The following is a 23,730-nucleotide window of genomic DNA, read 5'->3' on the forward strand; positions in this document are numbered from 1 at the left end:
ACTACCCAATTTCAAGACTTTGTATTAATACAGCTACAGTAATCAAGACAGTGCAATATTGAAAAAAGAACAGACAAATTGATCAATGGATGAGAATACAGAGTCAAGAAATAGACACACAAATACAGTCAACTTTGACAATGGAGCACAGACAATTAAATGGATAAAGTATAGTTTCTTCAGTAAATGATACTGAAACAAGTTAACTTGACATTCACCTACAAAAAACAAACAAAAAATCCCTAAAAAGACCTAGACCAGACTTTACATCTTTTACAAAAATTAACACAAAGGAATCATAGGCCTAAATGTACAAATGTAAAATTACAAAAGTTCTAGAATATAACATAAGAGAAAATTTAAGTGACTTTGGGTTTGTCAATGACTTTTTAGATATAGATATAACACCAGAAGAACAATCCATGAAAGAAAAAACTGATGAATTGGACTTTATTAAAATTAAAAATTTTCTGTGAAAGAAATTGTTAAAATAATAAGATGAGAAGCCATGCACTAGGATAAACTATTTGCAAAATAAATATCTGATAAAAGACTTGCATTAAAAAAAAAAAGAAGTTTTAAACTCAACAATAAGAAAACAACCCAATTTAAAAATGGGCTAAAGATCTGAACAAACACCTTACCAAAGAAGATATCCAGAGACTAAATAAGCATATGAAAAAATGTTCAACATCATGTGCTATTATGGAATTGTAAATTTAAACAACAGGAAGATATCACTGCAGACCAATTAGAATAGCTAAAATCCAAAACACTGACCACACCAAATGCTGAAAAGGAACAAGAACTTTCATTCATTGCTGTTGGGAATGCAAAGTGGTACAACGACTTTTAAAGACAATTTGGTAGTTCTGTACAAAGCTAAACATACTTTTACCATGCAATCCAGCAATTGAACTCATAGATATTTACCAAGTAAGATGAAACCATATATCCACACAAAAATCTGCACGTGCATATTTATATCAACTTTATTCATAATTTCTCCAAACTGGAAGCAATTCAATAGGTAAATGAATTAAACAAACTATTCATGAGACTTGGCCTTGTTTTGCCATCTCTAGATACATTCATGCAATGTAATTTTATTTAGTGATAAGAGGAAAATGACCCGTCATACCACATAACGATATAGAGGGACTTTAACTGCACATTGCTAAGTGAAAGAACACAGTTGAAAAGGTTATATCCTGTAGGATTCCAACTATATGGAATTCTGAAAGGGCAACTCTATGAAGACAGTAAAAAAAAATCTGTGGTTGCCAGAGGTTCAGGGAGGGAAAGGGATGAATCGGTAATGCACAGGGGATTTTTAGGGTGGTGAAATTATTTTGTATTACACTGTAATGATGGAGGCATAACATTATGTATTTATCAAAATCTATAGAGCTGTACAACATAAAGAATAAAACTTTTCTGTAAACTATGGACTTTAATTAACCATACATCAACATTGATTCTTTAATTCTAATAAGTGTTAATAATTGATGAAACATGTGCAATAAAGGGGGCTCAACCTTTTATAGATCTAAAACTGTTCTAAAGGCTACTAATTTAATAAAATGTTACATAATAAATAACATGAAATAAACAGCAGAGAAGAGAGGAGAGGAAGTCAAACTAATGAGTGTAAACTAGTTTGCCATTGAAGGGAAGGATAAATGTGCTGGGATGGTAGTAGTTGGAAGTAAGTTCTAGAGTCTACTGAGGTTTTTTGCTAAATATCGTGTTTTGTTTTGATGTGGGAGAGAGAAAAAAATAAATTTGAAGATAGTGGTACAATCATTTTATTGAATGAACGTGCTTTGATTAGTTCCATATAAGCAGTAAGCAAATACTATTCTTCTACTACTGCCCTTCAAACTCACATGGCACACATCTCTCTCCCAGGGCTTTTCTAGACACTTTCATCTATTTGCCTTTTCTCATTTTCAGATAATAAGCAACTAGTCCAATCTAAATCAATGCTTTCATCTAGTATGCAATCCAACCTGCTCTTTCTTTCAGATCAGATCAATTTTTAACAAGCCAAGGGAAACGGAGGCATGAAGTTCTTCCACCTTGTTCTTTTACCCCCACCCCCCGCCCACCCCCAGGTAATGGTTTCTGGTTCCTTGATAGATGGGGCTAAAAGTGAGGAAGAGTTAAGGTGAGAAACAGGTATCAATCTCTGCATACTCGTGAAATGGCAGGAAATAGATGACAAATAATTTCAGCGATCCTCTTGCTTTATTCCAGTTTGGACACAACCATGGGTAAGCCAATACATTTTTTCTATTCTGTAGATATTGGTAGGAGAAGTGGATAGGAGAATGGTGAGATTTTATTTTCTCCTATGGCATATACTCCTGTTCTCTATAAATGGTTTTCTAAGCATGCCCTCTCACTTGGATTGTGGTGGGGAAATTATCTTTCTTCACCCACCAGGGGGAGAGAAAGATCAGGGAAACACATAGCACTTCAATAGCACTAATCAGAAGAAATCCTCTCTCTAAACCCAGATCAATCTCTATCTCTTGTGTAAAGAGAGCACGTAGGTGAGAGCTAGACTTGTTTGGGCTATCTCTCTCTTTTTATTTCATGCAATAAACATTAATATTTCCAAAATATTAATTTTGATTTGTATCTCTTGGATGTGTAGTGATTTTGAGCATGTTTTCATATGTCTCTGGGCCTTCTATATGTCCTCTTTTGAAAAGTGTCTGTTTAGGTCCTTTGCCCATTTTTTGATTGGATTGTTTATCTTCCTTTTGTTAAGTTGTATGAGTTCCCTGCACATTTTGGAGATTAAACCCTTATCGGAGATAACATTGTTTGGCAAATATGTTCTCCCATGCAGTGGGCTTTCTTGTTGTTTTGTAATGGTTTCTTTTGCTGTGCAGACGCTTTTTATTTTGATGTAGCCCCATTTGTTTATATTCTCCTTAGTTTCTATTTCCTAAGAGCTGTATCGGTAAATATATTGCTATGACATATGTCTGATATTTTGCTGCCTATGGAGCATTCTAAGGTTTTTATGGTCTCCGTCTTATGTTTAAGTCCTTTATCCACTTTGAGTTTATTTTTGTGTATGGTGTAAGTTCGTGATCTAGTATCTGCATGTATCTGTTCAAATTTCCCAACACCCTTTATTGAAGAGACTATTTTGACTCACTGTATGTTCTTGCCTCCTTTGTGAAATATTAATTGAGCATAATGGCTTGTGTCGATTTCTGGGTTCTCTGTTATGTTCCATTGGTCTATATGTCTGTTCTTGTGCCAGTACCAGGAAGGTTTGAGAACAGGGGCTTTGTAATATAGCTTGACATCTGGTATTGTGATCCCTCCAACTTTGTTCTTCTTTCTCAGAATTGCTATGGCTATCCAGGGTCTTTTTTTTATTCCATGTGATTTTTGGAGATTTTTTTCTGGGTCTGTGAAATATTCCGTTGGTATCTTAATGGAGATTGCATTGAATCTATAGATTGCTTTGGGTAGTATGAACATTTTAATGATGTTGATTTTACTAATCTATGAACATGGTATATTCTTCCATTTGTTTATGTCTTCCTCTATATCTTTTTTTCAGTGTCCTGTAGTTCTCTGAGTACAGGTCTTTTACCTCCTTAGTTAAGTTTACTCTTAGGTATATTATTTTTTGTTGTTGTTGCAATAATAAATGGGATTTTTTTTCTTTTTAGTTTCTCTTTCTGTGAGTTCATTATCCTAATATATAAAAACCCAGGGCCTGTAATGTCCAAAACAACTGAAGGCTCGACTGAAGCCAGGCTGCGTGCACAGCAGGCTCTGGTGGGTGGGGACTTGGGGCAGCGGGGACAGGGGTGGGGTGGCAGGGCCTGGTGGAGGGCCACCTGTACTCCCCACATGGCAGCGGCTGTGAGTGCTCCTGATGGCCCAGAGGTGCTGCTTCAGCTCTGCCTTTAGGCTTCGCTTGGCCCTGCTCACAGCCGCCACCACATGCTGTGGTATAAACACGTTGTGTATGTTAACAGAAGTGCAGGCACCACCTCCATGCCACACCCCCACTTCTGCCAGTCCCACTAGCCCTGAGGCGCCTTCCCAGAGCTGTTTCTGGACCACAGTGCACCCACGTCCTCGGGAGCCAGGCGTGCTCCGAGGGCGGGATCTTCCCCACCCCTCCATCACACTTCTGTCAGTCCCACCGGCCCTGAGGTGCCCTCCCCGGCGGGCAGTCTGGCTCTCTGTGCACCGAGGGCCTGGGAGGACCCCAGCAACAGAGGTAGCACCACCGGGCCCAGCAGCTGCGGTGGCAGCGGCCCTCCCTCAGTCGGCCGCCCTCACTCTTGCCCTTGCTGCTGGCTGATCCCGGGTGCAGCCTCCTGGCCCAGAAGGTGCGTGATCAGAGGGACAGCCACCGTGGCGGGCCAGATTGACATCCTCCTGGCCGCGCCAAGTGGATTTGCACAGGTGCAGGCCTCCGATCCGCACATCCTCTACCCCCACCTTGCGTGTGAACATCCCCCAGCGCGCTGTCACCCAAGCACACCCGCAACAGTTCCGGACCATGGCACGAGCACATTCCTGCCCCCCCCCCCCCGCCCCTCTGCTGCACTTCCATCAACCCCGGCATGCCTACATTCCCCACAAGGCGTGTGCACATCCCCTCTGGCATGCTCACGTCCTTTGGAGCGTGTCTGCGTGCTTGGGGTGGGCTCCTGCGCTATGACAGTGAGAGGGCGGAGTGGTGACACCCTGTTCCCACAGAGACCAGTGTGGCAACGCAATTGCCTCCATGGGGCTAATGCAGGTGCTGAGGTGGGAGCAGGTGCAGACAGACACACCTGGTGGGTGCGGGGCGGCCCTCAATGAGGTGCCATCGGTCAGCATTCGAGATCGGGAACCCAGAGGAGGTGAAAAGGTCCATCCTCTCAGTGAAATGGCAGGAGAGTCAGGGCGACTGCAGAGGAGGAATGTGCACTTTGGGTGCCGGCGTCCACAAGTGAAGGCTGCCCTGACTGAGCTTCACTTGCTCGGGGCCTAGCATGCTCCTGCTGGACAGCGGGTGACAGGACGTGCTTTTCTGAGTAAATGAGAGAAAACATTGATTTTCCCACTGTCTGCTAAGGTGGAAAGCGGAGTGAGGAGACATGTGGGGAGTGAGCGAGGTTCCCGGTCTGGGGGTTCTAAACCCGCTGTTGGTACCTTTCACCACTGACTAGAGGTATACAGGGTGTCCCCCCCAAAATGTATACACACTTTGAACACCTATTAATTCCAATGGGTTTAAGTATGAAAAGAAAAAAATAACAATGGAGCTGTCATTTGTTAAAAGTGCGGGCATAAACTGGCAGTTGGACATTCTCCAAGGGGTCCTGGATGGGAGAGGGTGCAGGCCGGCTGAGGAACCCCCCTCCATGCATGAATTTCATGCACCAAGCCTCTAGTTGGTTATAAAAAGCCATAGATTTCTGGGTGTTAATTTTGTATCCTGCTACATTGCCGAATTCATTTATTAAGTCTAGTAGTTTTTTGATGGAGTCTTTGCGGTTTTCTATGTACAATATCATGTCATCTGCGAATAAAGACAGTTTTACTTCTTCTTTTCCAATTTGGATGCCTTTTATTTCTTCTTCTTGTCTGATTGCTATGGCTACCACTTCCAGTACTATGTCAAACAGGAGTGGTGAAAGTGGGCATCACTGTCTTGTTCCTGTTCTTAGGGGAAATGGGTTTAGTTTTTGTCCATTGAGCATGACGTTGGCTGTAGGTTTGTCATATAAGGCTTTTATTATGTTGAGGTATGATCCCTCTATGCTCAGAGTTTTTATAAAAAATGGGTGTTGTATTTTGTCAAATGCTTTTCTGCATCTATTGATATGATCATGTGATTTTTGTCTTTCAATTTGTTTATGTGGTGTATCATGTTTATTGATTTGCGAATATTGTACCAGCATTGCATCCCTGGAATAAATCCCACTTGATTGTGGTGTATGATCTTTTTAATATATTGCTGGATGCAATTTGCTAATATTTTGTTGAGAATTTTAGCATCTATGTTCATCAGAGATATTGGCCTATAATTCTCCTTCTTTGTAGTGTCTTTATCTGGTTTTGGAATTAGGATAATACATAAAAAGAATTTGGAAGTTTCCTTCCTCTTGGATTTTCTAAAATAGTTTGAGGAGTAGAGGTGTTAGTTCTTCTTTGAATGTTTGGTATAACTCCCCTGTGAAGCCGTCCAGACCTGGGCTTTTGGTGGGAGTTCTTTTTTTTTTTTTTTTAAATTACTGCTTCTACTTCATCAGTTGTTATTGGCCTATTCAGGTTTTTTTTATTCTTCCTGATTTAGTTTTGGGAGATTGTGTTTTTCGAGGAATTTATCTATTTCATCCACATTGTCCAGCTTGTTGGCATATAGTTGTTCATACTAATTTCTTACAATCCTTTGTATTTCTGTGATGTCAGTGGTTACTTCTCCACTTTAATTTCTGATTTTATTTATTTGGATCCTCTCTCTTTGTTTCTTCATGAGTCTGGCTAATGGTGCAACAATTTTGTTTATCCTTTCAAAGAACTAGCTCTTGGTTTCATTGACTTTTTAGCCTCTACATTATTTATTTCTGCTCTAATCTTTATTATTTCCTTTCATGTACTTGCTCTGGGCTTTTCTTGTTATTCTCGTTCTAGTTCTTCAAGTTGTAGGGTTAAATAGTTTATTGCTGACTTTTCTTGTGTGTGTTTTTGTTTTGTTTTTTGAGATATGCCTATAGTTTTATGAACTTCCCTCTCAAGACTGCATTTGCTGTGTCCCAGAGATTTTGTCTTGTTGTGTGTTCATTTACATTTGTTTTTTAATTCCTTTCTTGATCTCATTGGTAACCCATTCTTTTTTTAATAGCATGCTATTTAGCCTCCTTGTGTTTGAATGTTTTTGGGTATTTTTACTGTAGTTGATTTATAATTTCACTAGAGGCCCAATGCACAAAGATTCATGCAAGAATAGGCCTTCCTTCACCTAACTGCCGGCACCACCTTCGCTCCAGCCCAGAGCTGCCTTTCCGCCTTCGCTCTGGCCAGAGCTGCCTTACGTCTCTCGCCTTGTCATGTCAATTTGCATATCCCCTCCTTATTGGCTGTGGGCACCACCATCTTTGTCGTGGAGTTACCACCAATTTGCATATTACATCTTTATTAGATAGGATTCTACTATGATCTGACAAGATGCTTGATATGCTTTCAATCTTCTTGAACTTATAGAGACTTGTTTTGTGTCCTTACATGTGTTCTATCTTTGAGAATGATCCATGTGCACTTGAGAAGAATATATATTTTGCTGTGTTGGGGTGAAATGTTGTAAACTGTCAATTAAATCCTTCTGATCCAGTGTGTCCTTTAGAGTCTCTGTTTCCTTGTTAAGTTCTTTTTTTTTCTCAGGAAGATCTATCCAGTGAAGTCAGTAGGGTGTTAAACTCCCCTACTATTACTGTATTGTTGTCGATCTCTTCGTTAAAGTCCTCTAGAAGTTTTTTATATATTTAGGTGCTTCTATAATGGGTGCACATATGCCAGGGTTATATCTTCTTGTTGGATCAATCTCTTTAGTATTATGTAGTGACCTTTGTTGTCTCTTGTGATGGACTTCATTTTAAAGTCTATTTTGTTGGTTATGAATATTGCTACTCCAGCTTTTTTTTCTATTTGCATGGAAAATTTTTTCCCATCCCTGTAGTCTCATTCTATGTGTGTCTTTTGTTTTAAGGTGGATCTCTTGTAGATAGAATATAGTTGGGTCATGCTTTTGTATCCATTCAGCTATCCTATGCCTTTTGATTGGAGCATTTAGTCCATTTACATTTAGGGTTATTATTGATAGGTACTTATTTATAGCCATTTTAATTCTGTATGGCTAGGTTTCTCTCTCTGTTTCTTCTTCTCAGCAATCCCTTACAGCAATCCCTTTAGCATTTCTTGTAATGCTGGCTTGGTGCTGATGAACTCCTTTAGCCTTTTTTTTTTTTTTTTTTTTTTTTTTTGGTCTTGGTAGCTCTTTATTTGACCTTCTATTTTGAATGATAGCCTTGCTGGATATAGTAATCTTGGTCTCAGATCCTTGCTTTCCATTACCTTGAGTACTGCATGCCATTCCCTCTGGCCTGTAAAAGTTCAGATGAGAAATCAGCTGTCAGCCTTTTGGGAACTCCTTTGTAGGTAGTAGTTTTCTTTTCTCTTGCTGCCTTTAAGATTCTCTCTTATCTTTAATTTTTGGCATTTTAATTATGATGTATCTGGGCGTGGGCCTGTTTGGGTTCTTCTTGTTTGGGGTTCTCTGTGCCTCCTATACTAGTGTGACTTTTTCTTTTACCAGGTTAGGGAAGTTTTCTGCCATTATTTCTTCAAACACCTTCTCTATGCCTTTCTCCCTTTCTGCCTCTTCTGGCACACCTGCTATTCTAATATTGTTACATTTCCATTGTCCCACAGCTCCCTTAAGCTGTCTGTTTTTAAATTGTTGTGTTTTTTTTTCATTTTAGTTTTCTGATTGAGTGATATTTACAACTCTGTCTTCTAATTAACTGATTCAATCATCAGCTTCCCCTAATCTGCTGTGTATTCCTTTCAATATGTTCTTTATTTGTGTTATGTCATTCTTTATCTCAGACTGCTATACTATCTAATACAAGAGTGATATGCAAATTGAAAGTCTCTCCAACACACAAGATGGCTGCCCCCATGTGGTCAAAGATGGCCACCCCCATGTGGACACAAGATGGCCACCACAAGATGGCCAGCAGGGGAGGGCAATTGTATGTGATCAGGCCAGCAAGGGAGGGCAGTTGGGGGGGACCAGGCCAGCAGGGGAGAGCAGTTAGGGGCAACCAGGCCAGCAGGGAGGGCAGTTGGGGGGGACCAGGCCTGAAGGGCAGGGCAGTTGGGGGCAACCAGGCCAGCAGGGAAGGCAGTTGGGGGGGGGGACCAGGCCAGCAGGGGAGGGCAGTTGGGAAGGACCAGGCTTGAAGGGGAAGGAAGTTGGGGGCGACCAGACCTGCAGCGGAGGGCAGTTTGGGGCAACTAGGCCTTTTGGGGGGGGGCAGTCAGGGGCAACTAGGCCAGCAGGGGAGGGCAATTAGGGGTGACCAGGCTGGCAAGGGAGGGCAATTAGGGGTGATCAGGCCAGCCGGGAGGGCAATTAGGGGCAATCGGGCAGGCAGGGGAGCAGTTAGGTGTCAATCAGGCTGGCAGGGGAGTGGTTAAGGCGTGATCAGGCTGGCAGGCAGAAGCGGTTAGGGGCAATCAGGCAGGCAGGCAGGCGAGCGGTTGGGAGCCAGCAGTCCTGGATTGTGAGAAAGATGTCTGACTGCCCATTTAGGCTCGATCCCATGTGATGGGGCCTAAACGGGCAGTCGGACATCCCTTGAGGGATCCCAGATTGGAGAGGGTGCAGGCTGGGTTGAGGGACACATACACACACACACGCACCCCGGCCCCTATGCACGAATTTTGTGCACCAGGCCTCTTGTTTTTTTATAGTTACTATACCTTTTTTCATGCTTTGAGCATTTTTACCATCATTACTCTGAACTCTATTTTAGATAAATTTCTTATCTCTGCTTCATTTATCTTTTCTTCTGAAGAATTCTGTAGTTCTTTCATTTAGGGGTTGTTTCTTTGTCTCCTCATTTTGGCTTTCTGTTTGGGTTTGTGACTATGTATTAGGTAGGTCCTCTATACCTCTCAATCTCTAGTGCAGGACAGTGTTAAATGCTGTTTCTGACTAATTAAATCATGCTTAGACTCAAAGCCCCCAGAGACCACCTCTGCCTACAGACTGATAGGATTCCAAATTGAATTGCCCCCCAGGCAATTGTCCTCAGGTGTGGCGGGAGTTTTTTTTCCAATAAGGTGGGGCAGTTCCTTCTGCCTGGAGGCTAATTGTTATTTTTAATCTCTTAAGTGGCCTCAGGGCAAGGTGTTTTCCTATAGGGTGTGTTGACTGTCTTCCCCCAGGCAAGGCAAATGTCTATGTGGGAAAGATGTCCTCTGCTGCGTGAGGGAATGACCTAGCACAGGAAACTTGGGATGTCTGTCTTCTGAGCTCTATCCCCCAAGTCCCCAGTCCTGCTCTCACAGCTCTCATAGCTCCAGTCCACTTCACCCTCCCTCTGCTAGAGCACAAGGTGGATGGCTCCACAGGGAATTTTGTGCATTGGCCCTTTAAGAAGGTGCCTGAATTTTTGGTTGTTACTCCCTGGCAGACCGCCCTCTGCTGCTTTTTACATCCAGATGTCATGTGGGTACCCTTCTCTGTTTGCTGTTCTCTGCTGGGGGGCCCAGCGAGGGGATTAGATCCCAGAGTTCTCAGTGGCAATCCTCCAACAGCTGATATCTCTCTCTGGGACTTCAGTTGCTGTCTGTGGGTACCTGGCCATCCCTTTCCAGCCTCTGCCCCTCCTACCAATCTCTATGTGGTCTCCACTTTCAGAACTCAGGTGTCAGGATTCTCTCCTGCAAGTTTTCCATTGATTATTTAGGAAGTGTTCCTGTATTTTAGTTGTAATACCAGTTTGTTCCTGGGAGCATGTATGTGCAAGCATCCACTTACTCTGCCACCATTTTTAATCCCTGGGCCATCTCTTTGAAAGTAATGTCTTGCCATTATGGATAATAGTATGGAGTTTCCTCAAAAATTAAACATGGAACTCCAATTTGACCCAGTGATACCACTTCTAGGACTATATCCTAAGAAACGTGAAACAGCAATCAGAAAGAATGTGTGCACCCCTATGTTCATAGCAGCGCAATTTATAATAGCTAAGATTTGGAAACAGCCTAAGTGCCCATCAGCAGATGAGTGGATAAAAAAACTGGTACATTTCCACAATGGAATACTACATAGCAATAAAAAGAGAACTCTTACCATTTGCAACAGCATGAATTGACATGGAGAATATTATGCTAGATGAAAGAAGCCAGTCAGAGAAAGACAAGTATCACTCATATGAGAAGTCTAATGAACTAAATAAACTATGACCAAAAATAGACCCAGAGACATAGAAGCATGAACAGACTCTTGAACCTCAGAGGGAAGGCAGGAGAGGGTGGGTGAGAAGACATCAACCGTAGGTATAACCATGGGGTGATAAGGGCCTGGGGGTGGGGATGAGAGTGGGCTGGAAGAGGTTAATGGGGGAAAAAAGGGACCTATGTAATACTTTCCACAATAAAGACTTTTTAAAAATGAAAAAAATTAAAGTTGAGTTTACACACAGTAGATCCCAACTAAAAACCTCTGGTCTAGAATTGGCAACTACTGTAACTATCATCATGCAATAAATATGTGGGAATTTTATTTAAAAATTTAAAAGTCTTTCCCTCTGGGGAGCTGGAAATAGAATAGGCAATATTTGAGGAGCACTGTTTTTCATAACAAGCAATAGAGTGCTATTTGACCCTTAAACTATGTGTATGTATAACTTTGATGAAATGCATATTACATTAAAAAATAAGAAAGTAATGCCTTAAGGAATCTATTATCTCCTCATTGGAATTTAGAGGCCCTCATCATTTATTGTACTCAACTGAAAAAATAGAAAATAAATGTCATTTAACATTCTGTCACATAGGAAAGAGAAAATGTATTTGATGTAGTGAAATACCTAAAAATGTAGACACAGTACATTTTCTGGACCTAAGAGAGAAAAGAATACTTACTGTTATAACCTAAATGAACTTGTGGTACCTTGTAGCCAGTTTCATAATGCTACCATGTTTAGAGGACACATTGGTCTGACACCTGACATTGAAAAGAAGTGTAATCTTTGCTCAAAGAGTTTCAAATAAGGAAGAGATGATGATAAATAGTAAACATTCATCATAATTATTTTTACTCGTCCATATTGCCAGAGTTTTAGTGGTAACTGTTCAAAAATAGCTTTTATACTCTATTCTTTTCTCCATCAATTCTGTATTTTTTTCAAGAATAAGCTCCCTACCCTACCCTTCATAAATCTAATACAATTTAGCCTCTTCACTTCTCCAATTATTCATTCAAACTTTATCATCATCAGCTAAACAAAATTTCCGATAGCTGAATATATACAGAAATATTTTTAGAAGGTGAAAGAGGGGTGAGTAAATAAAACAAAGTTATGAATTCCAAGACATTACAGTTTTGTCCCTGACACCTTGATGAATATAATCTAATTGTGCTTTTTCCCCCTCTTTTTCTGGTTTAGCCAAGACTGAAAAAATTAAGCCATCACATGAAAAGTTTGCTCAAGATGAAACCACTTTAATTGAAGTAGATAAAACTAGTTTTCCTGATGTTGTTTCAAGAAAGCAATCACAAACCTTTGTCAATGTCCAAAATCTCTCTCTCAATTACCATGTGCAAAGAAGAGTGGCTAGTATTTCCACACCTCACAAACCTTCTAAAGCTGTTTGTTGGAGCATTCCAGAGACTGCTACTGGTTCCATATTTCTTCCAAGTTTTCATCCAGTTTCCAGGCGAGTGTTTGGGAAAGAAACAAGCCAAATGGAAAAATCAAAATCAAGAAAACCAAAGGAAGAGCCATCTAAAATGGAAACAATTTCTGCTGATGACATGCTGAAAGATATTCTGATTCTCTCCTCAGAGTTCTCCAAACCTTTAAATGCCCCTTCCTCAGTTACCAGTCCAAAACTCCAGGAAGTTCACCCTGAGTATTGTACGACCTATACTTTTAAGCACCCTCTAATAGATTTAAGTGCAACAATGCCATGCCCTCTACCAAGAACGATGCCTGTTCAAGCACAAAAACATTTACAACCGTCTGACCATTTACAACAAAGTACGGCAGTGATAAATATTAATCCTTTTCTTGATACTGTTCTCCTACCAGCACCAGTTTTACCAAGAAAACCTCACAGACAGTCTGTAATAGGTATGTCTATTCTGAACCTGGTCTGTAAAAATGGGGTCAGAGAAAAGGGAAGAGAAAGGCATACAAACAAATGGTGTCCCCCACTTGACTTTGCAGAGTGGAATGGTTGGATTGCTCTTTGCCCATACATTTAATGTATGGGCCAGAATGCAGTAACAGAAGTTTTGATCTTGCAGGTCTAATAAGACCAAATTGGGCATTCCACCCAAATGGTGGTGGTGGGAAACAGAGAAGGAAGTTCAAAAGATCAAAAAATATAATATAAAGGAACAGTGACAATGAGCAATCATTCAGAAGGTAATCTAGATGAACCCTAGAAGCAGAATGTCAAGGCTAATGGACGCCTTTATGGGCAGATTACCATGGATTATTCCAATTCATTAAAAGATTAACAATTATAATAAAATCATAACAACATCAACATGAATTTTCACAAGTATTCAAAGTTGTTCTTTTTTTATTTTTTCTAGAAACTCAGGTAATAGAAAATGAAAATCTGGAAAATGTTCCAAAGCAAAGCTTGCCAACCCCACCTGAAGGTAAATGCTAGGTTTATGTTATTCTTTTAAAGTTATATATAATATTATCTCTCTGTAAAAGTATTCAATATGGACGAGTAAAAATAATTCTGATGAATGTTTACTATTTATCATCATCTCTTCCTTATTTGAAACTCTTTGAGCAAAGATTACACTTCTTTTCAATGCCAGGTGTCAGACCAATGTGTCCTCTAAACATGGTAACATTATGATACTGGCTACAAGGTACCACAAGTTCATTTAGGTTATAACAGTAAGTATTCTTTTCTCTCTTAGGTCCAGAAAATGTACTGTGTCTACATTTTTAGGTATTTCACTACATCAAATACATTTTCTCTTTCCTATGTGACAGAATGTTAAATGATATTTATTTTCTATTTTTTCAGTTGAGTACAATAAATGATGAGGGCTTCTAAATTCCAATGAGGAGATAATAGATTCATTAAGGCATTACTTTCTTATAGTTTAAGGGCCAAAAAACTTGTGTGTTTGAGTATGTCTGTGTGATTCATACATATGTCTCACTTCATTTTCAGTTCCTTAAGCTGTTTACTCAGCAACTATTTTTTAAATATTGACTATAAACCAAACTTTGTACTGATGTTGGGAACATAAAACCTGCAGTATTCTTAGTCTGGCTGCGGCAGATAGACATGTAATAATGAGAGTTAGCTACTTGATATGTGCCAGTTACTGTTTTAACATCATTACAGACCTATAAAAATTTTTACAAATACAGTGTTTGGTAAACAACAATTACCAGGCATATAAAGAGAAAGACAAAATAAGTGAAAACTAGCAGAAACAGTAAGCAGTAGAGACATACCCACAGGAGTTCTGGGTATTAGAATGAACAGATACATATTTCAAAATAACCCAATGACTTCTGGTTCTGTCTAAGATTGAGTAGCTTGTATTGGACAAGTCCTTTCACCAAAATCACATACAAAAACTGTCCAAAATATAGAACCCATCTTTTTAACGTATTGGAGATTATCCATTACAGAGAAGACTGGAGTGGCTATGATCCTGAAATAAGGGAAGCCTATGAGTTAGTTCTACATTTACCTTGTCTTTTTGCCAGTTTGGAGACTAGAGCACAAGTAGATATTGGTAGTATTACTGGGTTGAGGAGATAGCAATCAGGCAGTGGGACTGCCAATATAGCTGGGACTTGAGGGGCAAAATATCATAGAGGAGACAACTGAATTTAAATATCTACATGCAAATTCCCTTAAGGGTGTTGGCTGATTTCTAAGCTGTGCATGTGCAGGACAATACTCTAAGAAACACAGCTGAAAACATCAGCTGAAGTGCTAAAAAAAACAAATAGATTTTCACAGTTGCACAGGAGACAATTCTTGAAGTTTAAGCTCTGCCCAAATGAAGGGACTTTTGTAAATACCCAGGGTTTTTTGCCCTACCTTGTATGATTACCACAATCAATTTAGTTAATATCCATCACTTCACATAGTTATAATTTTTTTCTTGTGATGAGAAGTTTTAAGATTTACTCTGTTAGCCAAAACCGGTTTGGCTCAGTGGATAGATCGTTGGCCTGAGGACTGAAAGGTCCCAAGTTCGATTCCGGTCAAGGGCATGTACCTTGGTTGCGGGCACATCCCCAGTAGGGGGTGTGTAGGAGGCAGCTGATCGATGTTTCTCTCTCATCGATGTTTCTAGCTTTCTATCCCTCTCCCTTCCTCTCTGTAAAAAATCAATAAAATATATTTTTTAAAAAAAGATTTACTCTGTTAGCACATTTCAAATATAGCAATAATATGAATTTCTGAGCTCACTATTTCTTCTGTTATCACCATCTGTGACATAAATTAACTGCTGGATCTCTTCCATGTCAAAAATCTAAATAAGTCATGCTGCCATCTCTGATTTATTAAGTTTATTCCACTCTGGTGGTCCCCTCTTTGGAAAGTTTTAGGTGAGTTTAAGGGCCCTCAGATTATTCAGAGATCTATCAGGGAATTCCTAACCACCTCTTCACCCAATCTCCCTCCTTTCCACTCAAAACCAAATGCTTTGGCTTAGACCATATGGGTTAATGATCTGGAACCACAGCACAGAATTATGTCTTAACTCAATCATCTTTACTTCTTAATCAATTTCCTTTACTAGGACAAGAAATCTATTTCATGCCGTACACCATCCTTCTTTATTCTGTGGTTAGCTTTCACACCTATTGATCTGAAGTAGGCAAACAAGGCCTATTTTAGAAATTAAAAATTGAACATTGTTTTCTTTATTCTAGGATGCATTATTACCTCTCATTGAAGCAATAGCATAAAAATTACTGAGATTGTAAAATATGTTGCTGCAAGTAATACAGCAAGAATGTCTGGAAAAGTAAAAAGTATTTAATAAAATTTCAAAATATTTTCTTGCCACACTTGGGTGTATACTTAGACAGGCCATTTTTTTCTGTTTTAGATGTCTTTTATTTATGTTTTGACTATTAAATTTATTGCAGTGACATTGGTTAATAAGATTATACAAGTTTCAAGTGTATAATACTGTAATTCATCATCTGTATATTGCATTGTGTTCACATCACCCAAAATTTAATTTCCTCCCATCACCATATACGTATTTGTCCTCCTTTACCCTCTTCAACCTCCCTCTACCCTCTTTCCCTCTAGTAACCACCATACTGTTATCTGTATCAGTGAGTTTTTTATTTGTTTACTAGAGGCCCGGTGCACGAAATTCATGCTGGGGGAGGGTCCCTTCAGCCTGGCTTGCACCCTCTTGCAATCTGGGACTGCTGGCTCCTAACCACTTGCCTGCCTGCCTTATCGCCCCTAACCACTCTGCATGCCTGCCTGATTGCCCCAAATCACTCTGCCTGCCTGCCTGATCACCCCTAACTGCTCGCCTTCCTGCCTGATTGCCCCTAACCACCTCTGCCTGCCTTCCTGATTGCCCCTAACTGCCTCATTGCCCCTAACCCCTCTGCCTGCCTGCCTGATCACCACTAACCGCCTCTGCCTGCCTGCCTGATTGCTCCTAATCACTCTGCCTGCCTGCCTGATCACTCCTAACTGCCTCATTGCCCCTAACCACTCTTCCTGCCTGCTGATCACCCCTAACTGCTTGCCTACCTGCCTGATCACCCCTAACTGCTCGCCTGCCTGCCTGATTGCCCCTAACTGCTCGCCTGCCTGCCCGATCACCCCTAACCACTTCTACCTCAGCCCCCGCCGCCCCACTTCATCCGGAAGGTCATCTAGAAGGACATCCAGAATGAAGTCCGGAAGGTCGTTTGGCTGTTCAGTCTAATTAGCATATTACACTTTTATTATTATAGATTTGTTACTTTATGGTTTATATCCCATATTAGAGTAAAATCGTATGGTTCTTGTCCTTTTCTATCTGATTTATTTTGCTTAGCTTGATAGTCTCAGTTCCATCTATGTTGTCTCAAATGGCAGTATTTCATTTTAATGGTTGAGTAGTATTTCAATGTATATATGTACCACACCTTCTTTATCTAATAATCCATCTAAGCACATTTAGGTTGTTCCATTGTCTTAGCTACCATGAATAATGCTAAAATGAACATTGGGGTACATGTATCTTCACAAAATGCTTTCAATTTGAGGGGGGATAAATATTCAAAAAGGGGGTGGTTGGGTCATGTGGTAGCTCTATTTTTAATTTTTTTTAAGAACCTCTATGCTGTTTTCCATAGCAGCTCTACCAAGTTACATTCTTACCAGTTGTGTATGAGGGTTCTTTCTTCTACACATCCTCTCCAACACTTGTTATTTCTAATCTTGTTGATAATATACACCAATAAAAGAGAAATATGCAAATTGCCCATACCTCCACGATGCCCACCAGCCACTCAGAAGTGAGTATGCAAATTAACCTAACAAAGATGGCAGGTTAATTTGCATACGCAGGCACGAAGTGGCTGGGGGTGGGGCGGCCACTTGTGCACATGCCGGTACCAAGCAGCCTGCATCCCAGGGACAGGCGTCCTCGGGACCCAGGCTGCTCTAAGCCTGTAGGCCTGCATGTAGGCCCGGAGCAGCCGGGTTCCCAGAATGACCCTTGATCATTCCAGGCCTATGCGCACAGGTGCGGAGCAGCTGGGGGCGGGGCGGGAACATCCACTGCATCGCCATGGCAATGCGGTGGATGTTCCCGCCCCACGGCTGCTTATGTGTGCACTGGTGCCAAGTATCCTGCGTCCTGGGGATAGGCGTCCTCGGGAGCCAGCCTGCTCTGCGCCAGTAGTCCTGTGCATAGGCCTGGAGTGGCTGGGGTCTGGGAACGACACCCCGGCCACTCCGGGCCTATGCGCGCAGGCACGGAGCAGCCGGAGGTGGGGCAGGAACATACCCAGAACCCAGGCGCTCTGAGCCCGTGCGTGCGCACAAGTGGCCAGGGGCAGGGCGAGAAAAGCAGCGAGAAAGCAGACAGCAGGGCCCTGCTTGCCCCTGGCTGTGGCAGCGAGGGCCCCCACAGAGAGCAGACACCAGGGCCCTGCTTGCCCCTGTGGCGGTGAGACAGAGAGCAGACAGCAGGGCCTTTCTTGCCCCTGGCCCCGGTGGCTAAGGGCAAGCAGGCCCCCACAAAGAGCAGACACCAGGGCCTGCAGTGGCGTCAAGCAGGCAGGTCCGCAGAGAGCAGAGAACCACAGGGAGCAGGCCTAAGCCGTCAGTAGGACATCCCCTGAGGGCTCCCAGATTGGAGAGGGTGCAGGTCGGGCTTAGAGACCCTCCACCCCCGTGCACAAATTTTGTGCACCGGACCCCTAGTAGCTATTATAACAGGTGTGAGGTGGTATCTCATTGTGGTTTTGAATTTCCCTTACAGCTAGTAAGTTAAGCATCTTTTCATATATCTGTTGGCCATTTGTCTGTTCAGTTCCTCTGCCCATTTTAAAAATTGAATTGTTTTTTGCTGCTGAGTTGAATAAGTTCTTTACATAATATATTTAAATATATTTTTATTGATCTCAAAGAGGAAGGGAAAGGGAGAGAGAGACAGAAATATCAATGATGAGAGAGAATCATTGATTGGCTGCCTCCTGCAAGTCCCCCACTGGGGATTGAACTGGCAACCCTGTCATGTGCCCTGAGCCATGCCAGCGGGGCTATATATTTTTTATATTAGACCCTTATAGGAGATAATGTTGCAAGTATTCTTTCGCATTCCATTGGTTGCCTTTTTGTTTTGTTGATCATGTTGTTGTTTTCTGTTATTGTTTATGGGCTGCTTATTTATTTATTTATTTATTTATTTATTTATTTTCTATGCAGAAGCCTTTTCATTTGATACAGTCCCATTTATTTATTTTTGCTTTTACTTCCCTTGCTTTTGGGGTCAAATTCATAAAATACTCTCTGAGATCAAGGTCCATAAGTTTAATACCTGTGTTTTCTATGTGTATAATTGTTTCAGATCAGACTTTAATTTAGGTCTTTGATCCATTTTGAGTTAATTTTTTTGTATGGGGTCAAATAGAAGTCTAGTTTCATTCTTTTGCATGTGACTTTCTAATTTTCTTAGCACCATTTATTGAATAAACTTGTTTTTCCATGATATGTTTTTTGCTTTTTTGTCAAAAATTAGTAGTTCAACTCTAGCTGGTTTGGTTCAGTGGATATAGTGTTGGTCTGCAGACTGAAGGGTCCCTGGCTCAAAACTGGTGAAGGACACATGCCTGTGTTGTGGGCTCAGTCCCCAGTAGGGGGTATGCAGGAAGCAGCCAATCAATGATTCCCTGTCATCATTGATGTTTCTATCTCTCTGTTCCTCTCCCTTTCTCTCTAAAATCAATAAAAAAATATATATTTTTTAAAAATTAGTAGTCCATATACATGTGGGTTTATTTCTGGGCCCTCAATTCTGTTCAATTGGTTCTGCCAATACTATGCAGTTTTGATTACTGTAAATTTGTAGTATAATTTGAAGTTAGGGATTTTGATAATTTCAGCTTTCTTCTTTTTTCTCAAGATTGCTTTGGCTATTGCGGGTATTTTGTGGTTCCATTGAAATATGATGATTTTTTTATTCTATTTCTTTGAGAAATGCCAATGGGATTTTGATGGGGATTGCATTAAATCTGTATATTGCTTTGGGTAATATGGCCATTATAACTCTGTTGATTCTTCCAATCCATGCACTCAAAAATATCTTTCCATTTCTTTTCATCTTCTTCATTTCCTTTTCAGTAATGTGAGATGGTACCTTATTGTCATTTTGATTTGCATCTCTCGGATGCTTAGTGACTTTGAGCATGTTTTCATATGTCTCTTGGCATGCTATATGTCCTCTTTCAAAAAGTGTCCATTTAGGTCCTTTGCCCATTTTTTGATTGGATTGTTTATCTTCCTTTTGTTAAGTTGTATGAGTTCACTGCACATTTTTGAGATTAAACCCTTATCGGAGATAACATTGTTTGGCAAATATGTTCTCCCATGCAAGTGGACTCGCTTGTTATTTTGTAATGGTTTCTTTTGCTGTGCAGAAGCTTTTTATTTTGATGTTGTCTCATTTGCTTATTTTCTTCATTTCCATTACTCTAGGAACTGTATCGGTAAATATATCGCTATGACATATGTTTGAAATTTTGCTGCCTATAGAGCCTTCTAAGGTTTTGATGGTTTCCCGTCTTACGTTTAAGTCCTCTATCCATTTTGAGTTTATTTTTGTGTATGGTGTAAGTTGGTGGTCTGGTTTCATTTTTTGCATGTATCTGTACAACTTTTCCAACACCATTTATTGAAGAGACTGTCTTGCTTTCATTGTATGCTCTTTGTCAAATATTAATTGAGCATAATGGCTTGGGTTGATTTCTGGTTTCTTTGTCCTGTTACATAGATCTATATGTCTGTTCTTGTGCCAGCACCAGGAAGGTTTGAGAACAGTGGCTTTGTAGTATAGCTTGATATCTGGTATTGTGATCCCTCCAGCTTTGTTCTTCTTTCTCAAGAATCCTGCAGCTATTCGGGGTCTTTTTTTTATTCCAGATAAATTTTTGGAGAGTTTGTTCTAGGTCTTTGAAGTATGCCATTGGTATTTTAATGGAGATTGCATTGACTCTATAGATTGCTTTGGACATTTTAATGATGTTGATGCTATCAATCCATGAATATGGTATATTCTTCCATTTGTTCATGTCTTCCTCTATCTTTTCAGTGTCCTGTAATTTTCTGAGTACAGGTCCTTTACCTCCTTGGTTAAATTTATTCCTAGGTATCTGAATTTTTTTTGTTGCAGTGGTAAATGGGATTGTTTTTTTATTTTCTCTTTCTGTGAGTTAATTATCCTCCTATATAATAAAGAGGTTATATGCAAATTGACCATCATGCCCTAGCACAAGATGGCTGCCACCATGTGGGCACAAGATGGCTGCCACCATATGGTCACAAGATGGCCACCCCCATGTGTCACAAGATGGCTGACACAAGATGGCTGGCAGGCAAGGACAGTTGTGCGTGATCAGGTTGGCAAGGGAGGGCAGTTAGGGGCGACCAGGCTAGTAGGGGAGAGCAGTTAGGGGCAACCAGGCCAGCAGGGGAGGGAAGTTGGGGGCAATTCAGCTGGCAGGGGAGCAGTTAGGTGTCGATCAGGCTGGCAGGGGAGTGGTTAGGGGTGATCAGGCTGGCAGGCAGAAACAACTAGGGGCAATCAGGCAGGCAGGCAGGCAAGTGGTTGGGAGCCAGTAATCCCCAGATTGTGAGAGGGATGTCTGATTGCCGGTTTAGGCTTGATCCCCCGAGGGGTCCCAAATTGGAGAGGGTGCAGGCTGGGCTGAGGGCCCCCCTCCAGTGCATGAATTTCATGCATCAGGCCTCTAGTTGGTGTATAAAAAACCCGTAGATTTTCTGGGTGTTAATTTTGTAACCTGCTATGTTGCCAAGTTCATTTATTAATTCTAGTAGTTTTTTGATGGAGGCTTTAGGGCAGTGATGGCGAACCTATGACACGCGTGTCAGCACTGACATGCGTAGCTATTTCTGATGACACGGCTGCTGAGGCTGCCGCATGCCGAGGATGAAACATTTGCTGCTCCTGAGGATGAAACATTTGCGAAATAATGTTTTTTCCTCAAAGTGACACACTACCTGAGTTATGCTCAGTTTTTTTGCGAAGTTTGACAACCAAGCTCAAAAGGTTGCCCATCACTGCTTTAGGGTTTTCTATGTCATTTGTGAATAATGACAATTTTATTTCTTCTTTTCCAATTTGGATGCATTTTATTTCTTCTTCTTATCTGATTGCTATGGCTAGCACTTGCAGTACTATGTTGAATGGAGTGGTGAAAATGGGCATCCCTGCCTTGTTCCTGTTCTTAGGGGAAATGGTTTTATTTTTTGCCCATTGATTATGATGTTGGCTGTAGGTTTGTCATATAAGGCTTTTATTATGTTGAGGCATGATCCCTCTATTCGCACTTTGCTGAGAGTTTTTTCAGCAAAAGGTGTTGAGTTTTGTTAAATGCTTGTTCTGCATCAATTGATATGATTATGTGATTTTTGTGTCTCAATTTGTTTATGCGATGTATAACATTTATTGATTTGTGGATTTTGTACCAGCCTTGCATCCCTGAAAGAAATCCCAATTGTTCATGGTGTATGATCTTTCTAATGTAATGCTGAATCCTATTTGCTAGAATTTTGTTGAGGATTTTGGCATCTATGTTCATGGGGGATATTGCCCTGTAATTTTTTTTTTTGTAGTGCATTTATCTGGTTTTATGATTAGGGTAATGCTGGGTTCATAGAAAGAGCTTGGAAGTGTGTCTTCCTCTTGAATTTTTTGGAATAGTCTGAGGACAGGTTTTAGTACTTCTTTGAATGTTTGGTAAAACTCTCCTGAAGCCATCTGGCCTGGGCTTTTGTTTGCTGGAAGCTTTTTGATGACTGCTTCAATTTCCTCCTTAGTTATTGGCCTGTTGAGATTTTTTGATTCTTCTTGATTGAGTGTTGGAAGGTTGTATTTTTCTAGGAATATGTCCATTTCCTCTAAGGTTGTTTAGTGTGTTGAACTAGAGATGTACATAGACTTTTTTTTTTTTTTTACAATCCTTTGTATTTCGGTGGGGTCTGTTGTTATTTCACCTCTTTCATTTCTGATTTTGTTTATTTGGGTTCTCTCTCTTTGCTTCTTTGTGAGCCTGGTTCATCAATCTTGTTTATCCTTTCAAAAAACCAGGTCTTGGTTTCATTGATCTTTTGTATTGTTATTGTTGTTGTTTTTGCATTTTTTTCTCTATTTTATTTATTTATACTCTGATCTTTATCATCTCATTCCTTTTGCTCACTCTGGGCTTTTCTTGTTGCTGTCTCTCTAATTCTTTAAGTTGTAGAGTTAGATAATTTATTACCAGTTTTCCTTTTCTTTTTTTTGAGGTAATCCTGTAATGCTATGAACTTCCCTCTCAGGATTGCTTTCACTGTGTCCCATAGGTTTTGGATTGTTGTGTTTTCGTTGTCATTCATTTCCAGGATGTTTTTAATTCCTTCTTTGATCTTTTTGGTAACCCAATCATTATTTAATAACATGCTATTCAGCCTCCAAGTATTTGAATTTTTTTTATTGTTTTTATTATAGTTGATTTTTAATATTATGCCATTGTGATCTGAGAAGATACTTGATATTATTTCAATCTTTTTGAATTTGGGGAGACTTTGCCAATATGTGGTCTATCTTATAAAATGTTCCATGTTCACTTGAGAAGAATGTATATTCTGTAGCTTTGGGGTGAAATGTTCTGAAGATGTCCATTAAGTCCTTCTGATCTAGTGAGTAATTTAAAATTGCTCTTTCTTTGCTGATTTTTTGTCTAGAGGATTTATCCAGTGATGTCAGTGGTGTGTTAAAGGCCCTTTCTATGATTGTATTGCTGTAAATCTCTCCCTTGATATCTTCCAGAAGGTTTTTTTTTTTTAAGGTATTTGGGTGCTCCTGCATTGGGTGCATATATGTTTACCAGGGTTATATCCTCTTGTTGTATCAATCCATTTAGTATTATGAAGTGGCCTTCCTTATCTTTTGTCATGGCCTTCACTTTGAGGTCTGTTTTGTCAGATATAAGTATTGCTACCCAGCTTTTTTTAAATTTTATTTCTATTTGCCTGTAAGATATTTTTCCATCCCTTCATTTTCAGTCTGTGTGAGTCTCTTGTTCTGAGGTGGGCCTCTTTAGACAGCAAATGTATGGGTCATGTTTTCTTATCCATTCAGCCACTCGCTTCTTTCAATTGGAGCATTTAATCCATTTACATTTAAAGTTATTATTGATAGGTACTTGTTTG

General features: G+C 40.4%; 1 protein-coding gene across 1 annotated transcript in view; it reads left to right on the forward strand.

Annotated features, from left to right (window-relative positions):
• LRRC63 (leucine rich repeat containing 63) overlaps positions 1-23,730 on the forward strand; it is a gene marked incomplete at both ends in the record, with an annotated part of 124,883 nt that overhangs the window by 15,597 nt on the left and 85,556 nt on the right. The window contains 2 exons of the mRNA XM_079778720.1: positions 12,216-12,902; positions 13,373-13,441. Coding sequence (XP_079634846.1) covers positions 12,216-12,902; positions 13,373-13,441 — 756 coding nt within the window. The remainder of the gene's footprint in view (positions 1-12,215; positions 12,903-13,372; positions 13,442-23,730) is intronic.

The sequence above is a fragment of the Cnephaeus nilssonii genome, assembly GCF_951640355.1.
Source record: "Cnephaeus nilssonii genome assembly, chromosome: 8".
NCBI classification, from domain to species: Eukaryota; Metazoa; Chordata; class Mammalia; order Chiroptera; family Vespertilionidae; genus Cnephaeus; species Cnephaeus nilssonii.